A 26091-nucleotide genomic window follows, 5' to 3' on the forward strand; every position below is an offset into this window, starting at 1 on the left:
TACCTTAATAAATTAAAGAATGCCTTATATTTCAGAAGTTTTTTCGTACAGATATACATATGTATAAACCATGCACAGATTGAAAAAAGAAATCCCCATCTAACTAGACTTTAAATATGCCTTAAGTGATGAAGAATATTTTCTTCTTCCTGTAAAATACTCATCTTTATCGATAAATGTTTATTTTCCATTTTCAGTCCTGTGTGCTGTGAACTAAACCCTGTAGAATTTCGTAGAAATTCTACACTAAATTTCCTATAAAATGACCAACATTATTTGTTGTAAAGGGAAGCAGCAGACTGAGTCTGACTTTTCAGATTAATCTGGCCAAAATGTTAATGAATGTGCATTGGGGAACCATTACTGTATTGCTGTAGAGAGACTAAATGTATGCACGGGACTTTTGGCTCAATAGCTATTTAAATACTCCAGTTACTTAAATTTGCATGCTGAAGAGACTTTTGGAGCACTGAAAATGACAGTCTAAAAATAACTCATATTAACAAACGTATTTTCTTCATGGGGCATCCCTTCGCAAACAATAACATTTAAAACAGGAAGAAAATTGGTTTTTTATTTTAAAGATTAGCTATCACTACTCCTGCATTGTTATATATAGAAAATCTAGCACGTTTAACTTTGACCAAAATGAACTTATATAAAACCACTGAGGCAGATGTAATTTAATACTATCATTTTATAAAGAAGGTTGCTTTATTTTTACTGCTGTCATTCTGGATTTGTATATATCAAGTTTCTGGGTAATGTAGGGTGAGCGGTTCCAAAAAAATACTAAGCAACACTAATTCTGTTTTACTAACAAATATTTCCCTGTCTCCTACTCACTAATTGTCTTACTCTTTTAAGGAGTTTAATCTTACACAGGTTCACTTCTTTAAAGGTCTATGTAAGATTGAAAGGGATTGATCACTGGTATGGAACATATTGACAGTGACAGTTATATAGGGACAAATTCTGTCACAGTTTACATACTGTCCAGACCCATTGCATGAGTGAAAATCAGAGCAGTTGGCCCTTGGCCTCTTTGTGAGCAAGGGGACTATTAAAGGTGGAACTCCCTTATCTCTTCTCACCCAGATAATTCTTTAGGTTTCTATTTTTAGGTTTTTTTATAAGTAAGTGATCATCTGTTCACTTTCATTATTCCTCAGATTCCTAAATACCTTTGTACACTTAGGCCTTCATGTTAATTATCAATAACATCAAACTGAGAGAAACTAAAATAAATGATGGGGCAACAAAGAATCAAATGAGCTGTATCACGTTGTTCATAATTTATCATGCTGCTGAAGTATCAGGGTATATATGGCCAAATCTAATACAATGTTGGATTGTGCCTGGAAACAGTCAGAAAAATATTCTTTTATCAGTTCTTTAACATTTTTGAAAGACCAAAAAGACTCAGTTGAAAATAAAAACCTGAATTTTAGGTGTTTCATATTGAAACATAAACAAGCAGAGAAAAAGACATACTAGTGAAAAGTATCATTTTACTGAAAACCCACTTTTTCCATTAAAAATCCCAAACAAGGTAACATGATGCAGAGCTATTGATGAGTTCTTATTACAAGAAATCTCTCCATCTAGAGTAACTAGGAATAAGGCAACTAATAATAAAAAATCACAACCCTTCTTTGTCAGACTAAATTATATCTCCACTAATATGATTTCCCAGATTAGACTTTCTGCATGCTGGATAGGAAATCTTGTGGCTCAAAGATAAAACAGATTTAAGTGGTAGTAATTTCTTTCTTTGTAACCCAAGATTGACTTGCTCCTTATCAGGGAGAGCCTTAAATTGTTTCAAACAAAAAGCAGAGGTAGTTAGTAGAACTCTTAGATCAAAGGCTAGCCTAGGTCTGCACATGGGGGTCAGTTGCCTGGTAGACAAAATGGTAAGAGCTGCCTCCTGCAATAAGATACGTTCTGAGCAGACTTTAGAATTAAGCTTCTGAAAAGGAACAGCCTGAAAAAAATACATTTTGTACATTGTTACTTTTAGTTTTTTCCAAATGTTCCAACTAAAGTTGTCTAAAACCTAAGAGTTCGGTTTTGAAATCCTTGAGAGACAGCAGCTTCCTTAAATAGATGTATTACTTCACATAAATTTCTTAATGCTTAATTGCTTATTAGGCAAGTGAGTGAATTGTATGCACTGAGATTCTACTGCTAATGGTGTTGCTTTGTATTGTTTTAATTACAGATACTCTCATTTAATGTGTTGTATCTTTTTTTTGTTGGGTAAACAACAAAAAAATCTTTATATATCATGTAACTCACAGGTACTAAACATCTCCCATGGAAGCACAGCCAACCTGGCATGTGTACGTGCCAACAGCTATAAAAGTACTGTTTGCATTTTTATGTATCATATTGGGTCTGGCATTCAAAAGCTGCAATATTTAGTGTTTCTTCATAGATCACCAGGGAGACTTTAAGATTTAACTCACCTACCAGCTACTACTACTGTCATGTTATGCTCATTCCTCTCCCATGTTCAGAGGCTGAACAGACCAATTGTAGAAAATAGCTCAGGGTATTGCTAGACTAACTTTTGATACTTAAGTTTCCATCCCAGCTTCCCTGCTTACTATCGCTGATTTTTACAGACCTCACTACAGTCAGCAGAAGGGGAGAGTTTGCTTCAGCCATGCCACTGCCAAGCAGGTTCAAACAAAGGGACTTTGCACAGGAGTGGCTGATGTAGTCACATAATCTCTCCTGTTGACTATGGCGTCAGGACGGTAACCTCAGTGAAAGAGGTGGAATGGTAGTGTTGAACTGGTTGAGGTTGCATTACCATATGTCTGTGTCAACACTAATTAACGCACATTTTATGTGGCTCATTTGCCACATAAAAATAGCAAACGATACAGTGACATTTTCTCTAAGGCATTCTAAGAAAAGCTGTAAGTCTGCCTCTCTCCTTTCTTACAGACCAAGATAGCTAAAGTAAAAAAATATTCAGGGAAAAGCCACATGGATGATCAAAGGTCCAGAATGACCTACATAAAAATAAGCTAGGACTCTTTGGAAAAAGGCACTTGAAGGAGGAAGTGATAGAGGTCCATAAAATGATGAATGTAATTGATAGAGTGGATAGGAATCAGTTGTTCATTGCCCCTCACATTATAAGAGCCAGAAGATATTAAATTAAACTAATCAGGTGCATGTTAATAATCAACAAAAGGAGGTTGTTCTTCACCTCACAAGTTGTGGAGGTCCTTGTTACTGGATGTTCTACATGTTAAATTTTGAATGAGTTGAAAGGGAGTCTGGACAAGTTCATATATAAGAAATCCATTGTTGGTAACTAAGTGTGCAGAATTCACATTCAGCTCAGGAAGCTCTTTATCAAAAAATAACGTTCTGGGAAAATACAATCTATACTTGGCCTTCGGTACATACTAACAGCCCACTTTCAGGTGCAAGATACAGAACTAGAAGTGGCATTGGTTTGACCCACAAAGGCTGCTTTTATGTTAATATATTCTATATTTTTATTCCAACCTAAGTCTTTTAATGATTTTTAGCTAGCTGACAACCCCTTACTTACTCATGGGCATTATATGCACTTCCCTTATTGGCTAGGGTTTTGGCGTTTTTTTGCAGGGGGGCGAGATCAAAGGAAACAACTCATGATGTTTGAGCTTTACTTTTTTGATTACTAAATAAATCAAATATATCACTTTGCTTGTTTAATACTGTAGATGACAGCTTAGGACTTACTGTCCACATGATAGTTATTATTCACAAATGGTGTCCTGCTCTAGCCAGTCCTGTTGGAACAACTTCCTGGAACAGTAATACAGAAATTCAGAGGGCAGTAGCATATGTGGATCACAGAACAGCTGGGATAAGGAAATTTTTTATTCATCTTTAAGTCGTTTTTTTCTAGAGTCATAATGCTACTGTTCAGATCCATTTTTACTTTGATTTTAGTATCTTTTTGTTCCACTTTTCATTACCATCATCTTAAAAAAGATTTTAAACCCACCCTGCAAGTGTTTCCCTGAGACCATATTCTTTAGAGAAATAAGCCACAATACTGGAAATAGGGAGGTTTTTGAATTCTCATTTCAGCTTTGTGACTGATTCACATGACTTTGAACAAATCATGTAAATATCTGTGCTGTCTCTAAATTGAAGATAGCAGCCTTATAGGAATGCTTTTAAAGTGAAGTATGTAAAATTCTATGAAGACTTAAATTATGATTTATTAGAGTTTTTGAAATACTGCTGTAGGGATGGAAAAAACATGCTAATAAGTCTTGGGTGCATCGAACTTGTTATGTTTTGTGGTTGGCTCAGAGTGACCTTGTACGGATCAGAAAACGTGGGACGGAACTGTAGCCTATGTGCAAATGGGGTTTATTCTTTCTGCGTATTTCTCATGGTGCTTCATGAAGAAAAAATGTCTGCTTTCACCTAGCTCTACAAGAAAGCCTGTTTAGCACTCCTGCAGAACTCAATAGGGGCAACATTGTTTATTTTATATGCATAACAGTTGTACTTTGAGCCCTACCAAGGAGTGGCTGGCCCCAGCTGACCTACCTGCCTGGCAGGTGATGCTGTGGTGTAGCCTGGGTGTGATCCCCCTAAATGTGGCTATGAGAATGCTCTTGAGTTACTTCTCTGCAGGAACTGCAGTGCAGCCAGGAGGAAGAAGGTGATGCATGCCTAGGTATTGTTCAGACATACATTTGAGATGTTGCCAAATTGTGCAGTGAAATCTGGGATCTGAGAAGCTCTGTATTTTTACAGGTGAGACATACACTACAGAGATATAAATAACCGATGATTCAAACAGTCCCTGCCATAAAGAGCTTCTGAGTATTGCAAGTTTAATGGAAAAAAGGCATTGCTCTGAGATAGGCAAAAGTTATTTCCTTTTATTACATGGTTCTAGCAAATTTAGGCAAAAGTTATTTCCTTTTATTACATGGTTCTAGCAAATTTTTTCCTTAGAGATATCCTCTGGAAGCCTGAAGTCAGAGAACTTGTGTAGTAAAATGTGTTTTTTTCAGTTTCTAGTAATGAAGTCACACATTTATAGCATTATCGTCTAACAATCCTAAGTAGCAATTACTAATTACAAAGAGGGAGAAGATATTCCTCATTTTACTGAGGAAATGGAGCCATGATGAATTAAAGGGACTTTCCCTGAATCACAAGAAACTTAATGTGGAGCTAGAAATTGAGCCCAGACCTCCAAACATTCAGTTCACTGTTTCAGTCATATGACTATCCTTTTCCAAGTATCAAATATGTACAGAAGGCTCTCCAGTTTAGTCTTCACATTAGTTTGCAATGCTGCAATTCAGTTCCTCTGAACTTTGCCCTTTCACTCATTTTAGCAAAAAGGCAAACATTTGCCCATTTGTCTCAATAGTAAGTAGAAACTGCTTTCTATACAGATGACAATTTCCTCTCCATTCACATGCTTCTCATCCTAGTATTAGAAGGCCAGCCTGTGTCAGCAAGGGCCTGTTTAAATTAGAAACCAAATAATGTTTCAGGGATGCCTTGGGCTGTCTTGTGGAGAGGGTTCTTCTCAACCCTTGCCAGTTACTACTTGGTGGTCCTGCCAATCCTTGCTAAGTTTCAAAACAAAAGTTGCTCAAGCTCGAACATTGCTGTTAGCCCAGCATACGCAGCTGGACAGCTGGTGAACTGGGACGAAGCAAGGCCCAATGCTTAACCAGGCACAATTCACCAGACCATGTAAAGGGACAGGGGAGTGGCACTGTCCTAATTGTTAACATTCCTCCTCTGCAAGACTTCTCCTGATATTTATTTAATAAGCCCAGGCTCATAAAGTCTAAACGATTTAAGCAATCAAGCGGTAGCTGATGTGTATATGGAGATGACATGCAGCCAGACTAAGTGAAGGGTGAAATGCTTAATTTCTGACTTCGCAGAGCTTTATCTGGCAATTGCAGATGAAGTAATACGTCAGGCAGCTGTGCCCAAGAGTGGAATATACATTGTGAGTACCTCAGGAGCTGTACTTCAGGCCAGGTTTGCATGTATGTTTGCATGTATTTAAGTATGCATGACCAGTATGCTCGCATGGTCTTCTTAGCCAGCGTGGAGAAGTTTCTGTTGCTGCCAGTGAGTAATATTCATGAACTCCAGTCTGATGTCTCCTGCCAGTGGCTACAAAAACCAGGGATGTGGTATTGCTCTGTTCTCAGAGGGGCGAAAGGCAGGTTCAGCAGAACTGGCTGAAACATGCCGGCATTTTTACATCCCAGCAACAGATGTTTCTTAATAGGCATGCTTTCACATGTAGAAAGGAGTGAGCATCTAGAGACTGCTGTGTGTGGAGGTTTGTTCTTTCTTTTATGCAGAGCTGTTGCTAAGTATTTTAGCATTAAATGAGGGGAAAAAAAGCATCATTACATTCATTAGTATTTCATTCGGAATTATTTCCAACTTGTAGTGGAGCAGGGACACATGGTGACTGGATGTTAAACTTTCATTGATGGGATGAAGAGGTCTAAAGTTCAAACTGGAAATGGGACCGCTTGGAGTGGACTTGGGACAAAGGAGGAAAACCGAATTTTGGTGAACCTGATCTTCAGGAAAAGTCAGGCACTGGGAGATGTCTTTTGTTAAAAAGACAGAACACCAAAATGTGTGATGTTCCTATACTTTCTCAAGAAAAATAAAAGAAGCATTATCTCTATTTCAGTTCATCTTTAAAATACACAAAGGAAAGGCCCTGCAGAAAAGGAGTATGTTTGCTGATTGTACTTTCTATGTTCTCTCATTAGTGGTCTTTTTCTTGTGTGTGGTCATTTACCATGTTTGATTCAAAGAGATGCAGTCTGCATAATTTTAGAGTAACTTTGTTAATGTTCTTTTGGTAACTTCTGCTTATCAGCCTAAGACTTATTGGCCATAACTGCATTGTGAGCTGAATAAATTGGTTCTTAGTGCATTTGCAAACAGTTCATCCTGGTTACATTGATCTAAGCACCAATTTTACAACTTTGTCTGTGGTGCCATTGCAGAAATGGAGCAAGTGAGCAGGCAGGCACTGTGCGCATACCTCTCTCTTAGCATGGTGATTTACTGCCTCTATCTGCTGCCTTTTACAGCTGTGTGCTGGCTAATGTCCTTGCCTTGCTGGTTAGTTTGTTTCAATCCTGCCATGCTACATCCTTAGCGTGGAATCTGAATCTGACTTTGTCACCAGACTGAAAAACGGACTGCAGCTTTTCTAAAGTTCTATTCCCATCTTCCCTTGTGCTTACAAAAACAAACTGGTAGGGGTCATAGTAGGTAGATATGGATGCTTTCCTTTTGACCTTCTTTTCGACTAGTTTATGTTCTTTGACCGTTCTCCAAGGCTTCTCTTGTGTTTTGTTTTGACTTGGCCTGATGGCTGAAAGCTTTACTGTAAATTATTATTTTTGACAGTTATGATAGTGATATTCCACCCTCCCATAGTATCCTCTGACCACAGGTATCAGAATGCACAAAGATATGCCTAAAATGTCACAAAAGAATGCAAATCACATACAGTTACAAATTAGTTCAGATAAACAATGATGTAAGCAGTGTACAGTATCTCAAGGAGAAATGACAAGTACCACTGATTAGAGTATTTACAGTGAGAAAGGTTTTCTGAGTTAGGTTCAGTGCATAATTTCTGATCATGGACTCAGTGCATTAAAATAGTATGAAGTAACTTGCCATTTTTCTGTAAGCTACCAAGATGCACATATTCAACTAATAAATCAACAAAATATTGGCTATTGGGATGGAAGGCTGTGAAGTGAATGAGGAAGGTGGGAGGAGGACAGCTGCAAGAGTTAAGCATCTAAACAAGGACACTCTGAAAAGCATCTGGCTATGGTGAGTCCAGTGGAGGCTGAATAGTTGATTCTTTTTTGCTTCAGAACAAAAGGAAAAAGGGGCTACGTGGCATCCCGGTTAATACCAGCTTACGCTACTTGGTGTGTGAGAGACTGGTTTCAGAGCTCTATCATTATCTCCTTTTTTTTTTCCTCACTAGTTCATATGTAAGCAGTATAAAAGTATCATCTTTAACCTTGGCGGAAGGTTCACATGTTAATGTTTTTTTCAGATGGAACTTGCAGAAATTTGCACAAAGAGCGAACGTTATATTGGCACAGAAGGTGGAGGAATGGATCAGTCGATCTCTTTTCTGGCAGAAGAAGGAACTGTATGTGGATCTTTGTAATCTCAACTAACAATGTAATACTTATTTATGTAAACAAAAAATATCCTCCTACATATCTAGCAGAAAGACAAGAAAGTGGAATACCTTAGTAAGCAGTATAAGCACCGTTGGTATGTAAATGAAACAGGAATTATATGTATAAACTTGTGTGCAATCAAGTATGACAAGTTTGAAGGAATAAGATGATGAAAATGAGAAATGGAAAGAAGGAGTAAAGAAAAGACGTGGGGAAAGATGTACTTTAGAAGAGCACTAGGTTCCACGCTATTTGGCTAATTAGTCACTGAACTTAGAATGTTTCCCATATAATGAAATCTGAATGGTCGGTATGCCTTGTATTCAGTGCAAATGGGATAATTATTACAAAAATGCTTTCTTGAAACTTCTTATAACCAAACAGTTCTAGGAAGTTTTGCCAGGTCTAGTTACAAAGACAATGGAGATTATTTTTTTTCCCCAGTTTTGCTAATTCCAGACAATTCTGTGGCTGGATTCTGATGTAGAAGGCGTTTAGCTGTCTTAAACATGGTGACAGAAGGTGGACTAGCAATGATAAACAGGACCTGCACAGTTATGCATGAGTGCCTGCAGTGGAATTTACAGTGGAGTTCATCCACTGTCCCAGAAGGTGCACAGGACTGTGACTGTTCAAACTTAAAACCTGTCAAAATACTTTTATTGAAATTAATGTAGTGTTTCATGACAACCTTTACTTTCTTTATAATTGTGATATTATACCTCTACAGCTTTTGTTTCTTAATGCCATATCTTGGATGAGCTTATACAGAAAAGAAGCTATTTCCTAGAATTACACAGAACGTTTAATTCCATCGTGAGACACATGTATTTTCAATTTCACATCACCTGTACCTACTCTACACCTTTCCTTCACACTTTATAGTGTTACTAGTAAACACACAGCAACATGAATGCTGAAAGAAGCAGCGTATTTTCCTGGCGTACACACAGATGATCGTGTAAGTGGAGGCTTTTCTGATATATAGCAGTGGTGATCAAAAAGGCAAAGAAAATGTTAGAAAAGATTAGAAAAGAAATTGTGAACAAACCAGAAAATATCGTTGCTTCAGTGTATTTGCAGCTGAATGCATTTCTGGCCTCCTGTCTCAAAAAAAAAAATACTTGAAGAAGAAAAGTACAGTAAAGGGGACTGATGTTGATCGAAACTATTTTTTATATGAGCATTGACTGAAAAATTTAAAGCTTCCAGCTTGGAAAACAAGTATCTTTGAAGATGGTAGTTTGAAGCTCTGTAAAACCCCTGAATGGATAAGAGAAGGTAAATTGAGAATTCAGTGTTTTTCTTAACCGAAGAACTAATAGAAACACAATGACATTAGCAAGCAGCTTGTTAAAAACAAACAAGGAAGTTTGGGTTTTTTTCCCAAAACATTCATTGTTAAATTGAGAAATACCGTACATTGTGGAAAGCAAAAGTTTAAAAAGGGTTCAAAAAAAGACTTTCTTGGATTACTGATAGAGTATTAGCCTATTTGTAGCTATTAAACATAATAGTCTGATGTTTCTTCCAGTGTAAGTATGACCACTGTAATCTTTGCTTACGCGAAGCTGGAAAAATATATCCAAAAAAAAGATTGCTTCGTATATGTCCTATTTTTATATTCCCCCTAAATATCCATTTATGGCTACTGTCAGAAACAGGACACTGGACCAGCTTAGTGGTACATTCTGATCTAATGTAGCAGTTCTTAAAGGGTATATTTAAATGTAAGCAAGCTTGTCTGTCTTGATAGTAATTTTGTGACGTGGTCCAGAATCTCAATGGCAGGGCATAACACACATGCTGTACATAATGTACAAGCAGATTTGTCATTGTTTATTTAGCACTCTAGCTGCTCAAGGAACTCTCTGGGGGTGAACAATGCCAAAACCAGTAAGACGTCCCTGCTTGCAGAGTTACAGTCTATTCTAAGAAGCCAAAGCAGGGCACATGATTTACAACTTATCCCAATGAAAAGCCAGATGTGAATTTAATCTCTTGATTACATTACATCCTGAATTATTTAATTAATGGATGCCTAGCTTATTCCATGAAAAGGTCACAAAATGTTGGGAACATCTTGCGCAGCCTGTGTAAGGCATCTGTGAGGCAAGGCAGTCTCCTATGTTGGAAGGAGACAATAACTACATTTTTATATATAGTTTTACTTCATTTCTCTGTTTGATTGTCTGCATGTAACATGATCACTGTCTCTAGTCAGTCCTAAAATTTTGATACTATTCTGTACCTCAGTGAACTAACCTTGATCTAGTGGAAAATGAGAAAACTAAGGGGGAGATGGACATTGTGGAAGGGGAAGGGAATGTGAAGCCCCTAGTGACACGCACATTAGCTTCAGCCAGGCCTGGTACTTTTCTGTAGATCAAAGAAAAACTGTTGTCTTAAACAGGCAAGAAAAATAGGTTGGGTGGGGTTCTGTGAAATGCTGAAAAAAACCCAAAGACTTAATGGAAATATTTTAAAATCCAGCTACAAGGGAAAAGTTTGAAATGTATGTGTAACTTGGCCAATGAGGTTAAACCTCTTTTCTCGCTGTTTCATGTCAGTTTTCTTTGCTTAACTGTCCCTGGATTTTCAAGAGAAAAAACATGCAAATTTGCATTTGATTTATAGAACTAAGTGCACAGTTAGCTAGTAGTAAATTAAAACTAACCATTCATTTTTCTTTCAATAGGCCAAGTTGATAGAGTTCAGTCCTCTGAGGGCAACTGATGTTAGACTTCCAAGTGGAGCTGCGTTTGTTATTGCTAACAGTTGTGTTGAAATGAATAAAGCAGCAACTTCTCATTACAATATTAGGGTAATGGAGTGTCGTCTGGCTACAAAGGTAACGTATGGCTTATGTCAAACTCTAATGAAACCTTCATCTAAGTATGTGCTTTTTTCCACTTCTGACCAATCATGTCTTTAACACCTGGCTAGGTGCTACTTTAAGTAGCATTTTACTTTCCAGAACCAGACACCTCCATCTCTGCAGAAACAGAACTCCTGCCGAGTTTAATGGAAGTGCAAGGACTGTGCCCTTATATAGAAGATTATGTGATTTAGTTCTATTCAATTTATTTTGTATTATATTTCAATGGAGGAAATAAGTCTATTTTTCAGCAAAAAATATTCTCAGTTAATAAGATAGACTGTTTCTAATTAGAGCTGAATAATGACAAATAATGGAAAGCAACCAGTGTGGTCACATGTTTGTATGTATATATGGCAATAGATGGGTGTTTTCTAGGATTTAGAGGACATCAAAGCTACTAGCTGGAGGCCTGGAAGTAATATTGGAAATGCTGAATAGCAGCATGTATGTCAGTGTAAAGTTTAAAAACAGGCTTGAATCAAGACCCAACATTTAGGTTGTGCTGCCAGTTTACAGCTTGCAGTTATCTCTAAGATGTATGGAACTTGAACATGAAAAATCTAAGTTCCACTTTAATTCTGGATTTTGTAGACCATACGTTTAGGAATATGTAGATGTAGGGTTTGATTTGAGTTTGTTGTAGGAATACAGTGGATTTTTCTTTGATTAGATTAAGTGAGGAATAAGCATAATGATTCCGTGTAGTTATACCCAACATAGTGTGCTGTGTGAAAGAACAGAATTTGGGTCACAAAGTCCAGATGAAAGTTTTTAAACTGCAGCATGGAACTCCATGCCACAAAACATTTTGCCAAAACCTGAGCAATACTCAAAAGTACTTTGAGCATCTGTTGGCATCATAATTCTATGAAAAATTACCATAGTTAATGCTATTAAAAAAAACCCCAAACTTGAAGAGGTGATCAGATACTGACAAAGTATAACATAAAATGGAGTGTTAAGATATTTTTCAAGGAGGGAAGCTAAACTTCAGATGACTTTTTAAATGGGCTTTAAACTCAAGTATAAAGAACATAGCTGCATTTTAGGTATATATAAGATATGGTAAAAATAATAGCACCAATGACCATAGTTAAAGCTGTTGTTGCTGAAGTTAATAAAAGATTCTTATGCCATTAAGAAAATCAAGATAAGGACCTGTTTGTGTGTTGGTTCTGGTATAACTGATAAACCTCTAATTTAGGATAGTTAATTGACTAGGTATGTATTTTAGGAAGAGCTTCTTTTGGAATTTTTTTTTGCATAAGGAACAGAGAGCCTTCACAGATGATCTATTCTAAAAGGCAAACTACGAGTGCATTAAGTTGTAAGACCTTTTGAAGTATTGTTTCATATACCAGATTTTGTGAATTGAATCAGAGTTTTCTAAATTGCTTTAAATTATTGGTCCTGTGCAGTAAACTGAAAAGGTGGTGAGGAAAGATGATTTTTTTTGCATTCCTGTTAGCTACGATGCAATCTCTAAAAAGGTACCTTTAGCAGATGCTTGATTTTAAGGAGACTAACAACATACACCTGTCTATTTTTAAACATATGCTACCCAGATGGAAAGTTGCACACACTATAAAAATACGTTGAGCCAGGAAAAGACTTGTCTTTAGGAACAGGTCACAGCGGGGTGAAGGAGGGCAGGTATGTAAGTGGAAGCAGGGAAGTCTTTTAAGCACCATTAAGCTAATGGAACTATGAAATAACATGCTGGGCCTCACAATAATGCTTTAAAAGAAATTCTCGTTGCTAAATGCCTTAGGATAGGCATTTTTTTCCCTTTCTGCTTTAGGTCATTCTAGAATTTCATACTGTTTGCAGAAAGCTCCATGTAAGTAAAGATGCCAACACAACATATCCCTGCTGGCATTAGCGTAGGACATTTTTATGTCAGTCTGTCCTACAGCAAGTGAGCTCTTATCATCCTCACAAAATTATCTTTCTCACGTTCTGTTCCTTTCCCTTCCCTTCTGGACAGTCATTCTTTTGCTTGTTGGTTTTTTTTTCTTCCTCTATTCTTGTTGTAGCCTCTGAGTGCTTTCCTGTACTCTATTATATGTTTAAAGCCACTTATGTTCTGCAGAACACTCGCAATTCCAAAGGAAATTAACGTCTACTTTATACTTCAGAAAACTCGCATAGTAGGTGCTGCAGGATGAATACGAGCATTAGTGAATGCTGTGGTCTCCTCTGCTTCTCTGTGTGTGGTTTGCTTCACTGTCAGCTATAGAGTAGTGCCAAGAACGTCTGCAACTGGAATGCTGTATAGTTAATCAACTAATGTTTGTTAAATGTGGAAAGATGCTCAGATGACATTATAGAAATGTAAAGTGTAAGAAAGTGATGTTGCTATATGAGGGCTAAGTATTCCTATACTTACTCCTAGTCAGACTTTCTTTTATTTAAATTTGTGCCATCATTTACTAAGTATGTTTTCCTCTCAGTTACTTACAGTTCTACAGTGTGCCTGTGTTGAATAATAAAGGACAATAAAGCCTACAGATGCTATATCCTGGCAGTTAAGAGCCAGCTGCATGATGTCCACATCTTTAATCCATCTAGTCAGAGATCATCAAGAAAATATCCAACTGTGGGATCAGTATTGGGATTACTTTTGTACATTAAATAGATGGGATTTTTTCCCATTTCTGTTCTGTGTCCATTATAATTTGAGCTGCTGCAGCTAGACTGTTTTCAAAAACCATTTCTGTTTGCCTATAACATTTTTCCCAGTGCTCTTAGAATCGAAACTTTGCTATAAGCAGTATAGACCTTTCCAGCAAAGGCTCACCCACTGGCCTGACGGGGTCAGTTTCCAGTTGGAACATTTGACCTGTAAAACCCCAGCGTAGTTAGCTCATCTAAAATACAGCATCTCCCTTGAAGTATAGAAATGGGAACAGATGTGACAATACACATGACATATTTCTACAGGGGATTATTTATTAAAAATGGAAATAGAAAATTTTTTGTTGCCTTATAGAATATTATATTTTGTAAATTCTTAGTTCTGTTTAACTTCTGGTAATAAAGTCTAGGGGATGCTGAACATTAGGATTAAAGCACGAGGAAAAAAATTTCCATTCATTTAGCACCTTGAAGCAGATTTAAGAACATGTCACAAACATGCACTAACCTAAGAGATACTGAGTATTTAAGTAAAACAAATGTTATTCTAGCGTAAGCTGAAATACAATTACATAAAGGCTGGGGAGTTCTAGGTAGTCAGAGCCTTTGAAAAGCAGGCCAGAAGTGACTTAATCAGTCTTTTACAAGAAAATCTTCTCACCTGATTTCTGCATTAGCCACTAGTGCTGCTTCTTTCTCTACCACTGCACATACAAAACTGTGTTTTAGATGGCGACAGAGTCATATGATTAGGATTTTGATTGGATTTTGTTTGTTCTGCTCTACTGAGCCTCACATAAATCTTAGTAAGTCACTAGATGGCACCAAAAGTAGTTAATTTTTATATACTGTAATAAAACTGGAAGAGCCCTTGCAAAAGCACTGTTGGAAGAGAGCAGGAGGGCGAGAATCTGTAGGAGATAGTTGGGCAGCAGTTCTGCTTAAATTTCATGCTGTAACTTTGCACAAAGCAAAGCAAATACTTTTCAGACACATGTAAATCCCATGGTTTTTTTACCCAGGAAGTTAAATGGCTTTGCTGAATTGAGACGTAAATGATTTTAAACCAGTCTCACTCAAAACCAGTATTGATTGGAAAGAATGACAAAACACACTGGGTGAAATCTTGGCCCTGTTGATGAGATGTTTTAATGCTGATTTGAATAGGAAAATAGGAAAAGGATTTAATTCCCTGGTCTTGCTGCACTGGTTTAAACTCTCTGCAAACATATAGCCTCATCTGGCATACTTGGAAGCTTTAATCTCAACTTAAATGGTGGTATGTCAGGTACTTATGAATACAGTAAAGCAATGTTGGTATGTACCTGCTAATGTGTGTATTACTCTGTAGTAATCTGTTGAAATTAAAGGTGGTATGTCAGTAGGATCCCACAATGACCACTTAATATTCTTCTATAATTCATAACATTAAAAGTATTCTACCTTATGAGGAAAGCTGCTTTACTCAACCATTTTCATTAGGCACATGAGAGCATCAACACATGTAGCAACCTTCCAGAGAAAAACCTCTTTGACATATTTCCTTCTAGGTTTCTGGCATGTTGAAGTAACGACTGTCAATTGCCAAAACATCACAAAGATACACAAAGCATGACATTGTCTGGAGTAGGAAAAATGGATAACATCTATAACTAATTAGCATCATAGCAATCATGTAGGAATGGAGCAGATTCTGACATACTGTCCTAGTTTCAGCTAGGACAGAGTTAATTTTCTTCCTAGTACCTGGTATAGTGTGGTGTGTGGTGCTTCACTGCCAGCTGGGGTTAAACCACAACACTAGACACTAACACATCGTAACCTTCCTGTAAGGCTCAAAACTTCCTTTAAATTGGATGTTAAAAGAATGTACTTAAAATTTACTTTAAACTCTAGACATTGAGAAAAGTTACTGTTAATTCTCCCACACAAATCTTATGCCCACTTTCGTATTTTTAAGACTATTATGAGAAGGGGTTTTAATGACAACCTCAAATGTTCATCAGAAAACTCCAGGAGCATATTGGAAAGGTCAAACTGAGTTTTAAATGTTAGAGCAAATTCTAACAGTACAGAAACAGACTTCTTGGGGACTTTTAGTGTTACAATATCGTAGCGTTTTTATAAGCAGTTGTCTGAATGTGATTGTAAAAGGTTAAGTGCTTGAAGTAACAACATCCATGGAAAAGGATAAATCACTGATTTGATATCACACAAATAATGCCAGTAGGGCTTTTACAGACAATATCTAATTTGAGGGAAGAATATCTATCATTCACAGACCTTTTATAAATAAATATAATGATTATCTGCTATGTACTGATAGAAGGTAGTTTCAGATGGTTCCCAATTAAGAAGTGAAAAGAGCAAATGGGTCTTAAAGGTTTTTATGGACTATTAAGTAGTTTTAAACAGGAAGGCACAATATTTTCTATTTTATTTTTTTGCATTTCAGCTTCTCTCAAAGTCAAAAGGATTGGACTGGAAAACAATGTTGAGACTCCATGATGTACAAACCAAGCTAGGAGTTAGCCTAGAGGAAATGCTGACCATTGTCGAGGAGGTATTACATCCTGAGCCTTACAGCACAGAGGAAATTTGTAAATGCCTGGGAATTAGCCTGGAGGAGCTCCGCGCTCAGATCCTTAGTCAAAACACGCAAGATGGTAAGCATATATGAAATGGTGGGGTTTAGTGTACAATGTCTGTATTATATAAAAAGTTTATGTATTACAAGTAGTGCAAGTGGAAGTCTTGGCAGAATACTTCCCCAGAATCTTAGGTGGCAAGTGAGAGAATTGATACCACTATTTTCATTCTAACTTCCAACTTAAAACAGAGCAAAACTGATTTTGATTGAACTGTTTCTAAAATGGTAGAAGAAGCAGATCACTTATTATTTTAGATTAGCTTGTGCTGTTTGAGAGTCATCTCTAAATAACCCAGGTTTTATTCTAGGAAAAAGTCAAACTAGGCTTCCTTTTTTGGCAATAGCTCTTAACAAAACCAAACGTTTTGGATGGTTACAGCATCATTAAAATGAATCCTGTTTGCTCTCCCTTAACTGGCGTTAAAGACCAGCATAGATGGAGCTTGTGTTTCTGGTTTTGAATTGATAAATACATGATCACTTCATAAAACATGCACTGGGCAGCAAGTCATCTAGGTCTCTCCTGAGAAAGAATTTTCTGTCACTATCAATATTTTTACTTCTTTTAGAAGAATGTTGGTGGAGGTGAACAACTTACTATTAAAATATTTCCCATGTATTATTGCTTATGATTATACCATGCAGTCATGAGCATTGGCACACATGGAGTGGATCTGGGATGCATATAGTAGGGTTGCTAACAATACTGAGTAATAGAGCATTTATGAAATAATTAATTTGCATTCATAACAGGTTTCCAATTGAGATCAGAATCTTTAAGAACTTAAAATAATACTTACTTCCTTGTTTCCATTCTGTAGCCTTAATATCTCTACTGTTTTGTAGCTGAATTACATCCTTGCCAGTCCTTCCCAAGACTGCTTTCAGGGACGGATATGTTTGATGCATATAAATCAGTAAGATATCTATGTATACTGATGCTTATATTTAAATAATCTTTTTATCTGAAATGATTGTACACCTTATATATTGACCAAGGACCAGGTCCTGAATCTATAACCTGTTTCACGCCCCAGTGGTATCAGAGAGTATGAAACTATCTTATTGTCTAATTACACTGCCAGAGGGCACCAGGATGGAATATGATATCTTAATCCAGCTCTTTATCTCTAGAAAGAATTATGATAACTCTGTGCTGTATGTACATGAGGAATATACTGAACCATGTACCTGCACTCTGCAACATTTTCATGGGAAACTACAAGGTTGTACATCTTTTATGCTGTCCCCTTACTCTCCCCTTCCTGAAGCAATACAAGACTATTAACTTACAGATGTTCATACTCCTTATACCTGGTTTATAAAACAAAATTCTACAGTTCTGTAGAATTTAATTGTTTATACAGGTTATTTTGATTTTTTTTCAAAACCCAAAGTCTGGATAAAAAATTTAAACATAAAAGCTGTAGAAGAAACTCAGAGGAAATTTTATATTGTGGCTCTGAATAGCGTTTGCAGATGTTTGCTGAACAGAATATCTTAAACTTGCATGACCATGATTTCATTTGATAAGGCCAATTAAAATGGGTTATGCTGAAAGTCTCTTTGCATGTACAATATAAAATTAAATAACAGATTTCTGTAAAACTATATGCAAAGGAGAAACAAGACAGACACAGAAAGAAGGAATCTAAATCCACTGTTTGTTTTTGTTACACACTAAACAAATTACATTTTATGTTCCTTTGGAAAACCAGAGGCTGTTTGACAAAAATATTTTTCTTATTTCCCCTCTACTTTCCCACTATATTTTCATGACAATGCCTGGCTTCTTCATGTGAGAGAAAACATACCGACAAATAAGTAATGTCTGTAGGGAATTTCAGAATGTTGTTGAACTTCTTTGTTCAACATAAAAAAGAACCATAACATTTAGAATCATAGAATCATAGAATCATTTAGGTTGGAAAAGACCTTTAAGATCATCAAGTCCAACCATAAACCTAACACTGCCAAGTCCCACTAAACCATGTACTAAACCATCCCTAGTAATAATGTGAACAACAGTTTATGCATTCATCCTTTTGCTAGCATCCATAAAGTTCTGGCATTTCTTGGTAGACAGAAGTTCATAGAATCATTTAGGTTGGAATGAGAATTAATATTTAGATCATTGACTGGATTCAGAGTTTTCTCTGTGGCTGAATATAAATTGTCAGTCATTTTAATTTTTTGTATTATTCAAAGCTCAATGATAGTTACAAATGTTTTGTACTGGCATTGTATCTCATGATTAAGGATATGAAAGTGCTATGTCAATATTATTTTAGCCTTAAGTCTAGCTTCCCCTCCTTTACTTCTCCATTTCTCCAGTGATGGTACTGTATACTTACATAACATTTTATAAGTGTATAAGGCTCACCAGATAAAACTCCACATCCCAAAGAAAAATGGTATGGACAGGCTTTGAGTAAGTCCCAGGCCAAGTCTGGAAGCACACAGCAACTTGCATCCCTTTTATCGGCCAGTACTCAAGGATTTTTGCAGTTCCCCACTGTACAGCCCACTTGCTCCCCAGGTTTGGAGAAGTCCAGATGGTGCATAAAGCCTCTCTAAACTTCTTGCAGTTGTTTCTTGGCCAACTCAAAATCCTGAGTTTAAATCTCCCTTGCAAATGTTTACACATGGGTTGCACTTGTGGCTTCCGAAGATCTCTAGAAAAATAATATTTATTACTTTCTAAGGTGCACTATGCCATAATTTTGGCTTGGACTTGAGTGCTTCACAGAACATTTAGTGTGTGGTGATTGTGGGACATTAAGTATTTATAGGCTTCACCACAAAAGGATATTCTCCTGTAAAACCGTGTATTCCTTTAACCAGGAAATGTTTTTTTCCTTCTTAAATGAGGTATTTTTAAACCCATTTTTCCTTTTCATGTATAAAATTGTAATCTAATTTTGACATTTAAACCTGGGAATGAAATCGCCATGGGAGGAGCAGGCATCCATTTGCTGTGTGGATTTGGCTGTTTAACTGCCATCCTATTTGTCCCCTGGAAAGAGAATTCTAAATCTGTGCTGTAGCTTCAAAGGTGCTTGAATAGCCTTTCATTCCCACTGTCAAGTAATTTGTATTAATGATGATCTCAGTGTAAGAGCAGTTTCAACTTTATTTGCACAGACAGGCACATGTGAAGGTGGACTCTCAGATATTATGTCAGGCTGCTCTGGGATACATAAAGCTTTGTCGTGTACATTAGTAGACTTCCCTTGTCTTACATGAACAGAACTTACCTCCAAACTGGTAGACCTAAGAGCACTTCCCAGCTTGAGGGTCCACATGCCTACTCCAGACTCAGTCTTATCCATGTCATGGCAAAATTTGAGAACGTACCATCCCCTTCCATAAAAACATGGTTTACTTGGGATGAGCCCCAGAGAGGTGGCCGCTCCAGGCAGATCCCATAACAGCTACCTGGAGGATGCAGGCCTTTGGGGTGTGCCACAGGTTAGGCACAGGCACTGAATGGTTTAGGTTAGTTGCAAAAGCCTTGTTAAAGCTAGCATTCCTCTGGAGGAAAAATCACTTTAAACCAGTAGTTATCATAATCTTGAAGCAGGTGTCTGCTAAATGGGTCACTGAATCCAGCAGTGACTTGTCCCCCTGGTTTATTTTCAGAAAGCCACATTGCAAACAGTTACTTGAGCAGTCCCAGTAGAGTAACTGTTCCCCACTTTGAGTAGGGGGTTCACAATCTGGCTCAAATTAAAGCCACCTGGCGGCATTTTCTTATATACATTATGAGCCAGAAACCTTCACCCTCATCATGTTCAATCAGCAGGATGCCTAACAGAGAAGAGTACTATTCCACATGAGTAATGGTGGTAGAAACTGTCCCCTACATGATTTCGCGTTGGTGAGTTCTTCCTGTTGTAAATCTCTAACAGTCCCATCAGCCATGTGTAGCTCATTAATCTATAGTGAAACATATCTTAAGAAGCTGCCAAAGCAACTAGAAAAAAATATATAGCCTGAAGAGGTTGGTCTTTAGCTAAAGGTCAGATAGAATTGTACAGGAAGCCTCTAAACAAAGGAATCTGCTGGAGTTGAAGTTGTAACAAATAATATGAGTTGCTGAGAAGCCACAATGTTTAATTATAAAGAAAAAAAATCCCTGTAAATGGAGTAGACAGGTTTGCACAAGTTTTGTAAAGCTAAAATTAAAAATATGACCATACAGTTGAAAACCCACAGTAAACTTTTCTGTTATATTTAATTAACCCACAGTTATTTGGGACTAATAGCCCAGGATTTTTGTTTGTTTTTAAGAGTTTTTACATAGATTTTGGACAAACTTTCATGAATGTTATTCTGCTGTGTCGTAACAACTTGGGAGGTTCTTGCTGCAGTATGAACTATTAGTGCACTGGAAAATGTCACCATTTCTTTCAATGGCATTCGGTGGTTTGTAAGTGAATCGAATCTACCTGTTCATGGATGACATTACAGAAATCCTCTGGAGAGGAGCAAAGCTAGGGTGCAGAAAATCTACAAAGGGTCAGCAAGAGTTGCTGGCATTCTCTAAAAAATAGATAAGGACTGGTAATACAAAGCAGTTTACAGTGGAGGAGGTTCCTTGTAGAAGATTCACTGTGTCGTCTTTAAAACTTCAGAAACACAGTGAGGCTATGACCTGGAATGTGGATTAGCTGCTCCAATAGCAGGCTGAATGCAGGTGAAATGTGTTAAAAACTTAGTGACAAAATATCACTAAGAGCAGACCCGGGTACAGGATTCCTTGTCCTCCTTAAAGTTTTCTGTGGTCTCATTTTGACTTTTCAGGTTGACTTTAATTTCTTCTGATCTGTATCTGTTGCAATCCATAAAAGTTATCGCTTACCCTCACTTGAGTCCACAAGAAACTTTTTCTGTGTGCAGCTGATACCATGCAAAATAAATCAGTCTCCATGCTGTCTTTTCAGAAAGGGACAAAAGAGACCCTGAGATTCTGATTGTGTGACCATGTCTAGGTCTAAAATCAAACAGTTCATTCCTGCATTGCAGTGAGCTATGCAGAACGTGGCAGTGAGGAAATGTGCAGTGATTTTCAAAGAACAGTTTTTGAGAGCATGAATCTAGTCAGAGACAGATCCTCAGCCGATACAAATCTCCATCAGTCCAAATGGCGCTATGTCATTTTGAACAAGCAGAGCACCTGAACTGGATATTGCACAGATCCCCTTATGGAAGAAACATTACTTTAGAAATCCCCTAGACAATTACTCTTACGTCAGCATGGTAGCCAGTTTCATTGCACCGGAGGTTTTAGGTTCCTCTCTAGTCACCAGAGAAATGGGTACCACAGGGCAATCCGGGTCTCAGGTGGGATAAACAGTTCCCTAACCTGCCCTATTCACTGACAGAAGATGGAGCTGAGGGTACCTATATGCCTAATTTGGAACTAAATTTAAGTGGGGGAAACCAGACCTTTGTAGTTTACTGGATTAGGAAAGTATATTTACATTTTCAGTCAGATTCCATACACTATAATAGATTTAAGGATCCACATGCTTTTAAGAATCTGGCATTAGTTCCCCACACCCTGCTTTTTTGCTCTCCTTTGAGCACAACAGAGGATGAGACCATGTAACCCAGTCCTGTGCAACACTGGAAGGTTTACTTTGAGGCCTTCAGTTTTTCTTCTTTCAGAGCACTCCAGTCCTAGCTCAGATATAAACTAATCAGTCATGCGCACTTTGGTTTAGTTTCTTTTAACCGTGACAGAGTGTGGCTTAGGAAATCAATCCTTTCTAATTGTAAAAAATGTGGCTATGTGAAGCATGCAGATTCTGATCAGTTTCTGCACTCTTCTAAAATCACAGCCTCCATAGCTCTTTGGCATTTCCTATTAATTCAGATTTTATTTATGTGGAGCTAATATATAGAATGTGATGTAGCAAGGAGATTCCAATATAGATGTAATTTTTGGAAGTATCATGTGTGCTCTGCTATCTTTTATTATATAGAGTCGGTTAGTTGGACTACCTATCCAAAGAAGAGATACAGGAGGGTTTCTCTATTACCAGAGGCAGTTGGTATTGAAAGCCAAAAATATATGAATCATTTCATTATTTTAGAATAGGACTTACAGAGTACAAAGGTGTTTGCTGTCCTGAAGATAATTTTACCTAAGCAATACACTGCCAGAGAGGAAAAGCAAACTATAAAAAAAAAATTTTTAAAAACAAATGTAATTTTCTGAGATAAAATGCTGCCTGTAACCAGACAATAGATAACATAATGATACCAGCCTTTAGCCAATACTAATTGGCTAAAAGTCCACAAAGGAGTCTGAAAATAACATACAGCCGCTCTTTCTCACTTGGGAACTGCCTGAAAGGATTGCTTTTGCATCAAGAGAAAGCAAGTGTCAAGGTAGTGAGTTCTCCCCTACACAGAGTGGCTCTCCTGGAAATGAATGCTGTCGAGGACACAGCTCAGATCTTTTGGCTGGCAGCCAGTAGCTGGAGCACCCATTCTGGTTGCCAACTCGTAACATGACGAGCACAACACAACCCCAGAGATTTCTAAGGTAATCTGGCCAGTAGAGCATTGCTCTACCAAAGGGTGGTCTCCGAATCAATCACAGCCTTTGGCAAGTCTGTTGCCTTACAATTGAAACCAGACATGTTTTCAGTTCATTCTTTGGGTTACTACTGTTCAATGGTGATTTACAAGAGAGTGTGAGCTATGGCAATCTCTCACGCAACTTTAGATATTCCCTAAACGAATGCACATTTAGAAATCTCCTTGCTCTAAAACAATGGCTTATAAGAAAAGAATATTTAAAGAGAAACGATCCTTAAAAATAGGCCAAGCTGCCTTTGTTTAACATTCAAAAATACTGAGGCATCACTCTGCAAAACACAGTGCAAGTAACTAGAGCAGCAACAAAATACAGTGGGGTAAAACACACTTCTAAATGGGAAACCAAAATATGCTCTTTCTGGGAGGTACTCTCAAGATGATGTTTCTGGGGGCACTCAATTTTCTCATTTCTGTCCTAGTTTGAAATGCATTCAGAAGGCCTGTTCAAAAGACAGCAACACAAGGTTTCTCAGTAGCAGGCTGTATTGAATTACAAAATAAGTATCACCAGAAGCAGTATCACCAGTAGCAGAACACTGCTATGTTCAATGTTTCTCTATCATTTTAGACTCCTTGTGTCTCTCTCAGCAATGAATTTTCAGCATTTACAGTTGTGATTTACACTTACTCTGGAGAAATAAAAGGGATTATACAGGTGCTGATGAAGTCCTAGTCTGTGAGGGTTGCAATCTGGAGTATACATACAACAGATTTAATACTGGACACAATTTTATTTCCAGTCTTTCAAGGAAGATTGCTGCATATACTTGCAAATGTGGATTGCTGAAATCATCAAAAGTGGTTCCAGAACTTGGCTGTTTCCATGAAACAGGCAAGTAGGAACTCCATGTGTCTGGGTCAGATAGTGAGTTCTGTTTTGAATACAGGGCTTGTCTCTCTTCTCCTTTTACCTCTACTTGAGTGTTTCATCAGCCATTGTAGAAAGCAACAGAGACCAGAAGGTGAAATGAGGAGAGAGACCTTGCTCTAAAGGAGAATTTACACATAGAAAGAAAATGGGGGATGTTCTGAGGTGCTCCAACAAGAGTGTGCTTGAGTTGTGATGAAATAAGGAAACATACTGCAGTAGGTGCTCCACATAGGGAATAAATTCCACTTATCTAATATTTACCATCCAAACAGCTCAAGTAAACCAATTTAATCGTAAATTAAATTGTCACACATGCTTCTGGTGAACAGTACTTCCGCAATAGCAGCCATGGTATTAAAGCAAACAGAACTATACTGGGAGAGTAAAACAATGAACTACAACATGAGCTTGGGAACAGCAGATCAATTCTCAGATACTAGCTGCAAGCCAAACCCTCCTGTAAATAGGAGTAGCTTGAGGAGCCTTTAACTGCAGCCATCCCCTTCCTTTTTATGCCCCACTGTTCGGGCTTGGTGGAGGTCTCTACCCAGATGGCCATGCATGTTTGGGCACACACACACACACACACACACTCTTCCCACATGAACTGCTTTTTCATGGCACAATAGAAAAATTTTAGCCAAAATCCTTGCACTAGCTCTTGATCTTAGTAGGTCAATACCAAGCAGCACTCGTCTGGGCTTGACATCTCTTCACATCCACACAGGCAGCACTGACACTCTGGCTGGTAACACACACCAAAAAATAAACCCTGAAAATCAAACTGAAAGCACCTGTGCTCTTCACTGTACCTTTAATCTAGTATTATTTACAGTCAGGGTGAACCTGCATCATTGTGAAAATACTTGAGAGGGCTTCCTTACCTATGCACCAGAAAACATGGATAATAGCATTTTTGTTAATCTCAGGTTAAAAAAAAAAAAGAAAGAAAGGGGGGGTTTTTTTGTGGTTTGGTGGTGGTTTTTTTTCAAGAAAAGGTCCATCCACACAGTTACATAATTGATGCAGATTTGGCCTGCAGCAGTCACACATAATGCCCTGAGCCAGAAATGTTGGCCAACGGCTGCCTGCAGGGCACTGGGTACCTTTCTGGTATTCTCCTGACTCAGTTTTGCTGGTATTTGAAAACCTGAAAGCTTTAGATTAATGCCCTAATGCATGTTGCTGCTAACTCTTGAACTTGTGGCTTGCCTACGCAAAGTAAAAGGAGAGACTGGGTCTGTTCAGTGACACAGCAAATAACCAGAGCATGTGCATGATGTTATCAACATGGAAAAAATGAGTACATAGTATTTAGAGTTCATCAAAGTACAATCTTATTAGGGCTTTTAAAGAAGATGTAGGTGAGCTTTTGCAGAAGACTTTCAGCAGACAGAGTTCTAATATAAAATATGAATTACTAAAAAAAAGTAATTCTACTATATTTTTGTATGTTCCTTTTGTAGTGAATATTAATGGATAACTGTAGTACTTAATATTTTCATTTTGTTTAGTTTCCACCTTTAAGTTATACCAGCGTGCAAAGCATGTGTATAGTGAAGCTGCCAGAGTGCTGGAATTTAAGAAGATATGCAACAAAGCACCTGCCAATGCAATCCAGCTGCTGGGAGAATTAATGAACCAGAGCTATATCAGCTGCAGGGAAATGTATGAATGCAGCTGTCCTGAACTGGATCGGCTGGTAGACATCTGCCTGTAAGTTTTGACCACAAGGAAGAGTAATCGCCTGTTGAGAATATTGTTTGAATTGATGAGAAAATATGACATCGTTGGCTATTGCAATTTTAAAATGAAAGTATTCTTGTGTCTTATTACAAAATTAATCTCCTGCAGGGACATTACATGGTCAATTGTTTCCCTACTGACATCTGTGTAATACTTTCAGATGAAAGCTGCAGTTTATGGCTTTATTACAGGCTTTGCTTTTGGACTGACTCATCATCACAAGTGTTACGTTAGACTGTTGGCTATTCTTTTTTTAAGTTGTAGAAGAAGTCATAACTGGTTTTCTTAAAACATCATCTTAGTTGTTCTAGTTGAATTCTGTTACTTTTTGTGTATTTCTTAACCATTTCAGAACTGCGCCATGGGAGTTCTAGGGCATAAGCAAGCTGTTCTACACTCTTAGATTGCCTTGAAATCATAATGGTATATTGTGAAATGCTAT

The 26091-nt window shown here is 37.6% G+C and overlaps 1 protein-coding gene across 3 annotated transcripts in view; it reads left to right on the forward strand.

Moving 5' to 3' along the window:
• GALK2 (galactokinase 2) overlaps positions 1-26091 on the forward strand; it is a 55327-nt gene that overhangs the window by 22448 nt on the left and 6788 nt on the right. For all 3 annotated transcript variants that reach the window (XM_010571876.1, XM_010571875.1, XM_010571877.1), the window contains exons 6-9: positions 8120-8218; positions 10951-11103; positions 16226-16436; positions 25418-25619. In XM_010571876.1, coding sequence (XP_010570178.1) covers positions 8120-8218; positions 10951-11103; positions 16226-16436; positions 25418-25619 — 665 coding nt within the window. The remainder of the gene's footprint in view (positions 1-8119; positions 8219-10950; positions 11104-16225; positions 16437-25417; positions 25620-26091) is intronic.

The sequence above is a fragment of the Haliaeetus leucocephalus genome, unplaced genomic scaffold (assembly GCF_000737465.1).
Source record: "Haliaeetus leucocephalus isolate CR32 unplaced genomic scaffold, Haliaeetus_leucocephalus-4.0 Scaffold339, whole genome shotgun sequence".
Lineage (NCBI taxonomy): Eukaryota > Metazoa > Chordata > Aves > Accipitriformes > Accipitridae > Haliaeetus > Haliaeetus leucocephalus.